Genomic DNA, 13,106 nt, shown 5'->3' on the forward strand with positions numbered 1-13,106 from the left:
ACTTATATTGTCACCATGCAGCAAGGACACATTTTTAAAATAGTCAAAAGTCTGATGCTTTATGTTTTATTCTTAATAGTCTTAAGCAATTTCCAATTTGTGGAACATTATCATAAATAATAATAGTACAATTAACACTTATGTACCTTTTGCCTAGATTCTCCTATATATTTATGCCACATTTGGTTGATCACCTCTCTCTCTCCATCTCTCTCATCAGTTGCACACATTATGATCTTTCATTCCAAATATTTCATCATGTGTTTCTTAAGAATATGAATAATCAGGAAAATGTAACATGGATACAATACAATTGTACAACTGTTTTGAATGCAGAACTGTAAAACAGAAGAGCTTCCCATTACAGGGACACAATTCCTCCAAAACGCATGAATAGGTAATGACAACATGTTATAAGAATCTGAAGAAAAACATTGACATAAGGTCCCAAAGTTTTCATTTATAGATTAAGAAAAAAAAATAAAAAAACAAAAACAAAACATGAGTACAAATTTCCCTTACTTCAGAGTTTCCTGTAGGACAGATCCCACATTCAACATTTTTTTTAGAGCCCTTGTAACATCCTTATTCCTAAGACTATAAATTAAAGGGTTTAGAACAGGAGTGAGTATGGTATAAAAGACAGATACAATCATGTCCTTCTCGGGGGTGTGATAGGAAGTGGGGAGCATGTAGGTATAGATGGCAGCCCCATAGAAGAGGATGACCACCATCATGTGGGAAGAACAAGTGGCAAAAGCCTTCTTCCATCCCTCTGCTGAGTTCATCCTGTGGATGGTGAAGAGGATGAAAGAATAGGAGCTTGAAATGATTGTCACAGGGATGAGGAGCATGAGGACACAACACAGGTACATGAGTGTCTCATAGAGTGAAGTGTCTGAGCAGGAAAGCTTCATTACAGCAGGGACCTCACAGAAGAAATGGTGGATCTCCCGGGATCTGCAGAAGGGGAAGGTCATGGTGACGGGTGTGAGCATAAATCCATCTACAGATCCCAGAAACCAAGAGGAAGACACCAAGAGGAGACACACTCTATGGTTCATGAGAACAGGATAACGGAGTGGATGGCAGATGGCCACATAGCGGTCATAGGCCATGGCAGCTAGAAGGAAAACTTCTGAACCTACTAGTGTCACATAGAGAAACATCTGCATCCCGCATTCGGGGGCTGAGATCCTATTCACACCCATGACCTGGTTCATGAGCATCTTGGGCACAGTGACAGAAATGGACATCACATCCATGAGAGACAACTGGGTGATAAAAAAGTACATGGGGTTATGCAGATGAATGTCACAGTGTATCAGAAGGATCAGAATGGTGTTTCCAGACAAAGCCATCAGGAAAACCACAAAAATGACCACACAAAGGAGAGTTGGGTGCTTGGATTGACTGAAGAGTCCCACTAGGTCAAAATCTGTTCGTCCAGTATTGTTGGCCACCCAAGTGGTGTTCTCCATTGGATTTTCCCTTTGCCCCAAGGAGAGCTGTGGAGTTAAGAGATCATTCATGGGATATGAGCACCTAAAATAAATGTTTAGGGAGCTTGTGTGTGTGTGTGCATGTTTTCAATCAACAACCTTATGTGCTAATAAAGGGATATTCCAAGGACCTGTAAATTGTAGGAGTATAAATTACCTATAATAGCACAATTTACTAGAAACGTTGGCAAGGATGTGGAGAAATGGGAACTCTCTTACACTGTTGGCAGGAATGCAAGCTGGTATAGCCATTCTGCAAAGCATTATGTAGGTCCCTAAGATGTTAAAAATAGAGCTACCCTATGAGCCTGCAATTGCACTACTAGATATTTACCTCAAAGATACAGATGTAGTGAAATGAAAGGCCACATCCACCAATGTTCATAGGAGCAATGTCCACAATAGTCAAACTGTGGAAGAAGCTGAGATGTCCTTCAACAGATGAATGGATAAAGAAGATGTGGTTACCTTAGGTACATATACACAATGGAATATTATTCAGCCATCAGAAAGGATGAATACCCACCATTTGCATTGACAGGGTTGGAACTGGAAGATATTATGTTAAATGATGTAAGTCAAACAGAGAAAGACAATTATCAGATGGTTTCACTCATAAGCAATAGCACATAGGACCATAAGGGAAGGGAGGGAGATCTGAAGGGGGAGAAATCAGAGAGGGAGATGAACCTAGAGAGACTCTGGATTCTGGGTTACAAACTGAAGGTTTCAGAGGGGAGGGGTGGGGGGATGGGGTAACAGGGTGATGGGTACTAAGAAGGGCACATGTTGTGATGAGCACTAGGTGTTATACACAGCTAATGAATCATTGAACACTACATCAAAAGCTAATGATGGACTATACAGTGGCTAACTGAAATTAAAAAAAAAATCTAAGAATTCATGTAGTCAATAAAAAATATTGGTACCTTAGGGGCACCTGGGGGCTCAGTCAGTTAAGCCTCCAACTCTTGACCAGGTCATGATCTCAGGGTCAAGAGATTGAACCCCACACTAAGATTAAAACTCAACAGAGAATGTGTTTGAGATTTTCTTTCTCTCTCTCACTCTGGCCCTCCACCCTGTTCTCTTTGTTTCTTTGTTAAAAAAAAAAAGTCTTAAAAATATTGTTACCTTAATAATTTCACTACTGGATATGCATTTCCCAAAATAAAGCAAAAACACTAATATATGGACATCTGTGTTTAATTTAATTTTTTTTCAATTTTCATATAATCATTTAAAAAGATTTTATTTAATTTCCAGTTATTTGGCATACAGTGTAATATTGGTGTCAGGTGCACAATATAGTGAATCAACACTTCTATACAACACCTGGTGCATACCACAGCATGTGTACTCCTGAATCCCCATCACCTATTTAACTCATTCCCCTCCCATGTCCCTTTGGTAAACAGTTTGTTTTCTATAGTTAGCTCACTCTTTTTTCCCTTTGCTTTTTTGTTCAGCTTATTAAATTCTACATATAAGTGACATCATATACCATTTGTCTTTCTCTGTTGACTTATTTTGCTTAGCATTATACTCTCTAGCTTCATCCATGACAATGCCAATGGCAAGATTTCATTCTTTCCTATGGCTGAGTAATATTCCATTGTATATTTATATATGCACCTCTATTCTTACCACAGCATTATTCACAGTAGTCAAGATATGGAAACAATATAACTGCTCATCGATAGATGAATGGATAAGGAAAGTGTGTGTGTGTGTGTGTGTGTGTGTGTGTGTGTATTCTGTACAGACAATGGAATATTATGCATCCATAAAATCCATAACATTGTGCCCTTTGAGACAACATGGATGAGCCTAGATGGTATTTTGCTAAGTGAAATAAGTCAGACTGAGTAAGACAAATACCACATGACCTCACTCCCACATGTGGAATATAAAAACAGAAATGAATGAACAAACAAAAAGCAGAATCAGATATGTAAATACAGAGAAGAAACTGATGGTTTCCAGAGAAGAAATTGATGGACCAATGACAAAATGGGTGAATAAGAATGTGAGATACTGTCTTCCAGTTATGGAATAAATAAGTCACAGGAATACAAGGTTCAGCATAAGGAATATAGGCCATGATATTATTTTTTTGTATTTTTTCCTTCAGTTATTTTTATTTATATTATTTTTTTTGAATTTGAGTATAATTTACAATGTTCCATTAACAAATTTATACAATATGCTGTTCATCACAAATATAGCTACCATCTGTTCTATTACATTACTATTACAATATCATTAGCTATATTCTTTATTTTCTCCTTTTTATTCCTGTGACTTACCATTCCATAACTGGGGGCCTGTATCTCCTCCCCTTCACCCATTTTGTCCCACTCTTCATCACCTTGATAGTGTTTCATGACAGGTGGTAATTACACCTGTTGTGAGCATATAATAACTTTTAATCAGAGTGGGAGAGAAACTGTGAGACACTCTTAACTCTGGGATACAGAGGGTTGCTGCAGGGGGAGTTGGTGGGGGAATGTGGTAACTGGATGATGGGTATTAAGGAGGCTTGTGATGTAATGAGCACTGGGTGATATATGCAACTGATAATTTATTGAATACTACATCTGAAACTAATAATGTATACTATCTATTGGCTAATTGAACTTAAAACAAAGGATATTGGTAACTTCTAATAAAATTTCCATATTTCAAGGTTTTGAGAATTCCTGATGACAGTGTTGTTTATCGATGAGTATGGAATATTGCAAAATCACTGCCCTTTGAAAATACAAAAGTGAATTTAAAAAAAGAATAAAACCCCTTATTTATAGTTTTTTTTTCCTTTCTTTGTTATGGAAGTCAAAATGGAATCAACCTCTCTGATTCAAGGATCTAGGTGAATCTTAAATACTGTTAGAAATATGTTCCATATTTGAAAGGTTTAAAAAGTAACTGAAATATGATTTGGGAATAATCATTCCAAAAGCTTGAATGTCCTCTGTGATGCTCTGTGTTTGTGTGGAGTAAGCCATGCATCCACAGGAACAGATGAGTTCCTCACCCATATCAGCCCCTTAGATATTCTAGGATCATCAATGTAGGAGCCCATACTTTGAGTCTGGACTATGACTGTGGGTCCAGATCATCCTCTACCCACAATTATTTTGTTCACTTTCATAAAAAGAGGATGATAAAGTTAGATCTTAGTGTGTTCAGGACTAAATTATGTAAAATAATAAAAGTGCTTAGACATTATCATAGATGAGTAAGTACATATATTGTTAAAGTTAAGATCTACAGTAATTATTGTACAGATTCTGTGTAAGAGATGGTTGTTACCATATTTGTTTTATGATATAAGATGAAATCTCCTGTTTGCCAGTTTTAGTATCTATTCATATGCATAAGGATTTGGATTTGATAATTTCTGTAGACCAGAATATATATATATATATATATATATATATATATATATATATATATATATATATATATATATATATATATATATATATATATATTAACTCATTCCTCTCCCATGTCCTTTTGGTAAACAGTTTGTTTTAGATAGAATAGATATAATACTATATCTATGTATATAGCTATATCTATATATTACCTATATATCTTATTTTAACTCTGTTTAAACAGATCTTTAAGGGGAATTCTACCTTAGTTTTGTCTAGTATACCTTTTCCAACTTCATTTACATAAAGTTCCTACCATTTACTCTAAATTTAAGGGGAGAGTGCTAGCATTTGGAAGATAATTTTCATATACAAGTTTTTAGTTGTTTTCACCAGCATCATCTACTTTATTGTCTGTAGCAAAAGAGTTTTCATGGAAAATGAGATGCAGAGAGAAAAACTGAACAACAGTGAGTTGTTTCTAACTCCAATTCATTCCCCCTTCTGTATCTGGCTATCAAAGCCTATATCTACATTAAATACTAAAGTCAAATAAATAAACTTGAAATTGGTTATGCTAAAGGAGGTCACAGACTGTCTATTCAACAAAAATGGTGTGTGTGTGTGTGTGTGTGTGTGTGATTCAAAGTTCAGTTTTAAAAAAGCTCAAGATAAGAAAGAACAGTAGAAGTAAACTACATCTACAAGTAAATTCAGTAAATGTACTTTACATAAAAAATGTACTTTACATCAAAAGAGGATAATAAAGTTAGATCTCAAGTATGTTCAGGATTAAATTATGTAAAATAATAAAAGTGTTTAGACATTATGATTTACAGATGAGTAATTACATATATTGTTAAATAGTTAAGATCTATAGTAATTCGTGTACAGGTTCAGAGAAAGGGAACAAGCCAATATTCAGTAAAATACATTTTCCTTCCTAAAAAAGAATGATAACTTCTTTTACATTTTGTCTTAGGGATTTTAAGGATTTGCAACTTTTCAGTTTCTGAAATGTCAAATTTTTAAAGTCCATACCAGCATAAAAAGAAATATTGGCTCCTCTCTCCAGGAAAAGTTTAGAAATGGTTATGAATCAGGGATATTTCAAGAATAATCACTAATTTTCCAAACATTCTATGCTCTTGTCATGATTCCAAAGACTGATTACAATATTCAACTTATTAAGAGTTCCTAGTTCTGGGGTGCCGAAGCAGTAGACAATACTGAAAATTAATTTAATGCCTTAATATAAATACCTAACAAATCTGATACACATCATATTGAAAAATATAATCTGTCAAATTCCACATCTACATGTAGATGAAAACTGACCTCTGTGCAAAATTAAGACAGCCCAAGACAAGGAAAACATACTCGCTTTCTGAGTCAATATGTATGGCCAAAATGAAACAACCCTTTATTGCAATTTGGAAAATGAGAATGACTGTGATCAAGCTACACTGAACAGCCCATCTGACAAACCAGATGATGGAATGCTGTCTGTACCGTGTAAGGTAATTGACTGTACTGTACATTCTTATTTGTCTGTATCCAATTTCTTGAGTTTAATATAAACAGAACAGTGCACTACTTAATTTGGGGACTTATTACTAGTGGTGGTATAATAACATCAACTCTTTATCTGAAGCTGACAGCAGATTTTGTTCTATTGCTCTATCATATTTTATCTTCCCTAAGAGTTATCTCTTACTCATCTTTTTTTCTCCTTTTACAAATTAAATAATTCAGATTCCCAGGTCATTTGCCTAGCATCACATCATTTACCTGGGAGAGGACTTGTGTTTCAATTCAAATGTTGGGGTCCAGAGCTCATAATGCTCTCTTAGCTTTCTAGAACACTTTATTCCCTCCACAGCCTACAATTGGGATATAATCTGTCAGTTTCATCTAAGAAACAAAAATATAATTGAGACGTTTGTTTCAGTTTTCTATCAGAAATAATTCCCACCCAAAGTAAAATCAGTCTCATTTCTTTTGTAAAATTTCAGCCTCAAGGAAACAAACACACCATCCAATAATATAGGAGGAATGTGTATTATTTTCTCCATACATAATGGGAATAAAAACACATTTCCTAATATGTTGCAGTAAGTTATTGTTACATGAAATATTCAGTCAAAAAAAAGGCTATCTTGTTGAGCACTGAGAAATTGTTGCATACATCTAAAACTAATATCATGTTCTATGTTAACGATACTTGAATATAAAAAAATCACATTTGCTTTTTTTCATAAAAAAATAGATGATAGGGAAAAATTGAAGAAATATGTTCAAAAGTTAATAGCATGTATGAGAAGGAAAACAAACCAAAAACAATAATTACCCCTTTTGCTCCTGTGGTTCTTTCTATATGATTGAACTCAGCATCAGATGCTGCTGCACCTCTTATCCATCTGAGTAATGGAGTGTGGCCATGATTAACAGTATAAAGATAAACAGGGCAGTGACATAATCCTGGTTTTACTATGCCCATCATGGCAGTTGATGAGGTTTACTATTGATAAATTCCTTCTGGGACTTTGAAGAAGAATGCAATTAAGAGATCTAACAACAACAAAATAACAAAAGGTAATAGGTATCTATGTTGCACTGTTCTGGTTCTCTCCTCATGTGTTTTTAAAATCTTTTCTTATAATTAATTGGAAATCTTAACCAATACTAACAGTAATCTCAAATTTCACCGTCACCAGTAAAATCTTATCTGTGAAATAGATGCCAGGTTTTATGTGGCCTTAGCCTTTTCCGTAATATAAAATATTTTTCTTATATTGTGTATATCTATCCCCATTTAATTTCAAGAGTATTGTATGAGGGATTGATATTGTTCCCTTGTCTTTCACTGATGCAGCCTCTAAAGCTCAAAAACTATATCATGTGTCAACCTCTTTTATCTATTTATTTGACAGAGAGAGAGAGAGCAAGCAGGGAAGGAGAGGCAGGGGGAGAGGGAAAAGCAGGTTCCTCAGTGAGCGGAGCCCAACTCAGGGCTAGAGCCCAAGACCCTGAGATCATAACCTGAGCTGAAGGCAGGTGCTTAACCAACTGAGCCACCCAGGCGCCCCCCAAATTCACCTTTAAAGTCGTCTGGCTCTGGATTTCTGTTTGCTGGGAGTATTTTGATCACTGATTGAATTTCATTGCTGTTAATGGGTCTGCTCCAATTTTCAGTTTCGTCCTTATTTAATTTTGGAAGGATGTATGTTTCTAGGAGTTTATCCATTTCTGTTAGAGTCTCCAACTTGTTGGCATATAATTTTTCATACTACCTTCTTCTAATCCTTTGTGTCTGTGTGGTGTTGGTTGTCATTTCTCCTCTTTCATTTATGATTTATTTGTGTCCTGTCTCTTTATCTTTCTTTTTTATTTTTGATGAGTCTGGGTAAGAGTTCATCAATTTTGTATGTTTTTCAAAAATGAGCTCTTAGTTTCATTGAATTGTTCTATTGCTTTGTTTCTAATATTTTCATTTCAGCTCTAGTCTTTATTATGTCCTTCCTTATAATGGTTTTGGGCTTTGTTTGCTTTACTTTTTCTAGGTTCTTTTTTTTTTTTTTGTACGGTTAGGTTGTTTATTTGAGATTTTTCTTGCTTTGTGAGATAGGCCTTTATTGCTCTAACTTCCCGCTTAGAAAGTTTTGCTACATCCTAAAGATTTTGGGCTGTTGTGTTTTTATTTTCATTTGTATTCAATCATTTTTCTCATTTCATCTTTGCTTTCATTGTTTAGTAGCATATTATTTAACTTCCATATTTTTGTGGTCTTTTAGATATTTTGCAGTTGATATCCAATTTCACAACAATGAGGTTAGAAAAGATGCATGCACGGTACAACTTCAGTATTTTTTGAGATTTTTTTCTTGTTTTGTGGCCTAACAAGTGATCTGTTCTGGAGAATGTCTTATGTGCACTTGAAAAGAATGTGTATTCTGCTATTTGAGGATAAAAAGTTCTGAAAGTATCTATTAGTTCCATCTGTTCCAATTTGTCATTCAAAGCCACTGCTTTCTTGTGTATTTTCTATTTGTATGGTCTAGTCATTGATGTGCATGAAGTGTTAAAGTCTCCTATTATTTTTTTTGAGTTTTTATTTAAATTCCAGTTAGTTAATATGCAGTGCAAATTAGGTTCGGGTATACAATATAGTGATTCAAAACTTCCATACAACACTCAGTGCTTATCAGAAGTGTATTCCTTAATCTCCATTACCTATTTAACCCATTCCCCAACCAGTTCCCCTCTGGTAACTCTCAGTTTCATCTCTATAGTTAAGAATCTGTTTCATGGTTTGCCTCTCTCTCTCTCTCTCGTTTTTTTTTCCTTATGCTCTTTTCTTTCATTACTTTAATTCCACATGAGTGAAATCATATGGTATTTGTCTTTCTCTGACTGACTTATTTTGCTTACCATAATACTCACTAGCCCCATCCACATAGTTGCAAATAACAAGATTTCATTCTTTGTTATGGCTGAGTAATATCCTATTTAATATATATATACCACTTCTTTATCCATGCATCAGTTGATGGACACTTGGGCTGTTTCCATAATTTGGCTGTAGTGCATAATACTGCTATGAACATTAGGATGCATGTGCCCTTTGGATTAGAATTATTGTATTCTTTGGGTAAAACCTAGTAGTGCAATTGCTGGATCACACAGTACTTCTATTTTTGATTTTTGAATAATTTTCATACTGCTTTCCAGGGTAGATGCACCAGTTTGCATTCCCATCAGCAGGGCAAGAGGGTTCCCCTTTCTCCACATACTACCAGCACCTGTTGTTTCTGTGTTGTTAATTTTAGGCATTCTGACATGTGCGAGGTGATATCTAATAGTATTTTTGATTTGTAATTCCTTGATGATGAATGATGTTGAGCATCTTTTCATGTGCCTGTTGGCTATCTGTATGTCTTCGTTGGAAAAATGCCTATTCATGTCTTCTGCCCATTTTTTAACTGAGTTATTTTTTTGGGGGTGTTGAATTTGTTATTTTCTTTATAGATTTTAGATACTAGCCCTTTATCTGATGTCATTTGCAAATATCTTCTCCCATTCCACAGTTTACTTTTTTTGATTATTTTTTTTAATGTGCAGAAGGTTTTAATTTTGATTAAGTCTCAGTTATTTATGATTTTGCTTCTCTTTCTATTGGAGACATAATTAGAAATAAATTGCTATGGCCAGTGTCAAAGAGATGATAGCCTGTGTTCTCCTCTAGGATATTTATGGTTTTATGTCACATATTTAGGTCTTCTATCCATTTTGAATTTATTTTTGTATATGGTATCAAAAGCGGTCCAGATTCATTCATTTGTACATTACTGTCCAGTTGTCCCAACATCATTTTTTGAAGAGTCTCTTTTTCAGCATTACATATTCTTTCCTGCTCTGCTGAAGACTAATTGATCATATAATTGTGGGTTCATTTTTGGCTTTTCTAATCTGTTCCACTTATCTATGTATCAATTTTGTGCCAGTACCATGCTGTTTTGATCACTGCACTTGAAGTCCAGAACTGTGATGCCTATAGGATTTTTTTTCAAGGTTGCTTTGGCTATTCAGGGCTTTTGTGATTCCATAAAAATTTTAGAATACTTTGTTCTAGCTCAGCAAAAAGTGCTGGTAGTATTTTGATAAGGATTTCATTAAATGTGTAGTTTGCTTTGGGTAGTATAGGAATTTTAACAATATTTATTCTTCCAATCCATGAGCATGCAATGTTATTCCACTTCTTTGTGCCATCTTTAATTTCTTTCATTAATGTTTTATAGTTTTCAGAGAACAAAATTCTTTCAACTTTTTGGTTAGGTTTACTCCAAGATATCTTATTTATGTATTTATTTATTTTGGTGTAACCATAAATGGTGCTGATTCCTTAATTCATCTTTGTGCTGCTTCATCATTGGTGTAGAGAAATACAATAAATTTCTCTATGTTGATTTTATATTCTGCAACTTTCCTGGATTCACGTATCAGTTCCACTAAATTTTTGGTGGAGTCTTTTGGGTTTTCTACATAGAGTATCTTGTCTTCTGTAATGAGTGAAAGTTTGACATCTTCCAAACCAATTTGTTTGCCTTTTATTTCTTTTTGTTGTCTGATTGCTGAGGTTAGGACTTCCAGTACTATGTTGAACAACATGGTGAGAGTGGAAATCCCTGTCATGGTCCTGCCCTTAGGGGAAAAGTTCGAATGTTTCCCCATCGAGGATGATATGAACTGTGGATCTTTCATATATGGCATTTATGATGTTGTGGTATGTTCCTTGTATCCCTACTTTCGTGAAGGTTTTTTTTTTTTTATCAAGAATGGATGCTGTATTTTGTCAAATGAATTTTCTGCATCTATTGAGAGGTTCATATGGTTCTTTCTTTTCTTTTATTCATGTGGTGTATCATGTTGATTTGCAGGTATTGAACTACCCCAGGTGTCCAGGAATAAATCCCACTTGATCGTTGCAAATAATCTTTTAATGTGCTGTTGAGTTCCATTTGCTAGCATCTTATTGAGATTTTTTGCATCCATGTTCATCAGGGATAATTAATATCAGGGATATTAGTCTGTAATTCTGCTTTATAATGGGGTCTCTGTCTGGTTTCGAGATCAAGATAATGCTGGCCGCATAAAATGAGTTTGGGAGTTTTCTTTCAATTTCTATTTTTTTGGAATAGTTTCAGAAGGAAGGGTATTAACTCTCTTTAAATATTTGGTAGAATTTCCCTGGGAAGCCATCCAGCCCTGGACTCTTCTTTGTTGGGAGATTTTTTATTACTGATTCAATTCCTTTGCTGATTACAGGGCTATTCAAATATTCTACTACTTCCAGTTTCAGTTTTTGTAGTTTATATGTTTCTAGGAATTTATCATTTCATACAGATTTCCCGAAATATTGACATATACTTACTCATAATAGTTTCTTATAATTGTATGTATTTCTGTGGTGTTGGTTGTGATATGTCCTCTTTCATTCAGGGTTTTAATCATTTGGGTCCTTTTTCTCTTCTCTTTGATATGTCTGGTTAGAGGATTGTCAATGTCATTAATTCTTTGAAGATCCAGCTCTTAGTTTCATGGATCTGTTTTGCTTTGTTTTTTTCCTTTCTGTATTATTGATTTCTGCTCTAATCTTTTTTATTTCCCTCCTGCTGATGGTTTTAGGTTTTATGTTCTTCTTTTTACAAATCCTTTAGGTGTAAGGTTATGTTGTACATTTTAGACTTTTCTTGCTTTTGAGGAAGGCCTGTATTGCTATCTACTTCCCTCTTATGGCCGCCTTTGCTGAATCCCAAAGGTTTTGGATTGTTATGTTTTCATTTTTACTTGCTTCCATGTATTTATTTATTTTTTCTTTTATTTCTTGGTTGACCCATTCTTTCATAAGTAGGATTTTCTTTAATCTCCATGTATTTTTGGTCTTTCCAAATTTTTTCTTGTGATTGACATCAAGTTTCATAGTGTTGTGGTGTGAAAATAGGCATGGTATGATCTCAGTCTTTTGTGCTTCCTGAGGCCTGAGTTGTGACCTCTTATGGGGTCTATTCAGGAGAATGTTCCCTATGCACTCAGAAAGAATGTGTATTCTGCTGTTTAAGGATGAAATTCTCTGAATATATGTATTAATTTAATCTGGTCCAGTGCGTCATTCAAGGCATTGTTTCCTTGCTGATTTTCTGCTTAGATGGTATGTCTATTGCTGCAAGTTGGGTGTTTAAGTCCTCTACTTTTCTTGCATTATTATCAAAGAGTTTCTTTATGTTTATTATTAATTGATTTATGTTTTCATGCTCCCTTGTTGGAGGCATAAATATTTACAATTATTAGATCTTCTTGATGGATAGACCCCTTAATTGTGATGTAGTGTCCTTTGTCAACTCTTGTTACACTCTTTGGTTTAAAATCTATTTGTCTGATCGAACTATGGCCACTCCAGCTTTCTTTTGATGTCCATTAACACGATAAACTGTTCTCCAACTCCTCAAGTTTAATCTAGAGTGTTTTGGGGTGTAAAATTATCTCTTTAGTCCCTATCTGTACCTTTGGGGTAAATACCTAGTAGTGCATTTGCTGGGTTGTAGGGTAGCTCTATTTTTACCATCTTGAGGAACCTCCATAGTGTTTTTCAGAGTGGTTGTACCAGCTTGCATTCCCACCAGCAGTGTAAGAGGTTTCCCCTTCCTCCACATCCTTACCAACA

At 34.8% G+C, this 13,106-nt stretch overlaps 1 protein-coding gene across 1 annotated transcript; it reads right to left on the reverse strand.

Annotated features, from left to right (window-relative positions):
* Positions 1–518: 518 nt before the first annotated feature.
* On the reverse strand, positions 519–1,484 carry LOC123776389 (olfactory receptor 2T29-like). Its single transcript, XM_045772322.2, has one exon. The coding sequence runs from the start codon at positions 1,479–1,481 to the stop codon at positions 519–521; it is 963 nt and encodes a 320-aa protein (XP_045628278.2). The 5' UTR covers positions 1,482–1,484.
* Positions 1,485–13,106: the final 11,622 nt, after the last annotated feature.

The sequence above is a fragment of the Ursus americanus genome, chromosome 5 (assembly GCF_024610735.1).
Source record: "Ursus americanus isolate L20-20 chromosome 5, mUrsAme1.1.p, whole genome shotgun sequence".
Classification (NCBI taxonomy): domain Eukaryota; kingdom Metazoa; phylum Chordata; class Mammalia; order Carnivora; family Ursidae; genus Ursus; species Ursus americanus.

Coding starts and splice junctions, on each gene's coding strand:
- LOC123776389 (XM_045772322.2), bottom strand. CDS start 1,481: ATGGAGAACACCACTTGGGTGGCCAACAATACTGGACGAACAGATTTT.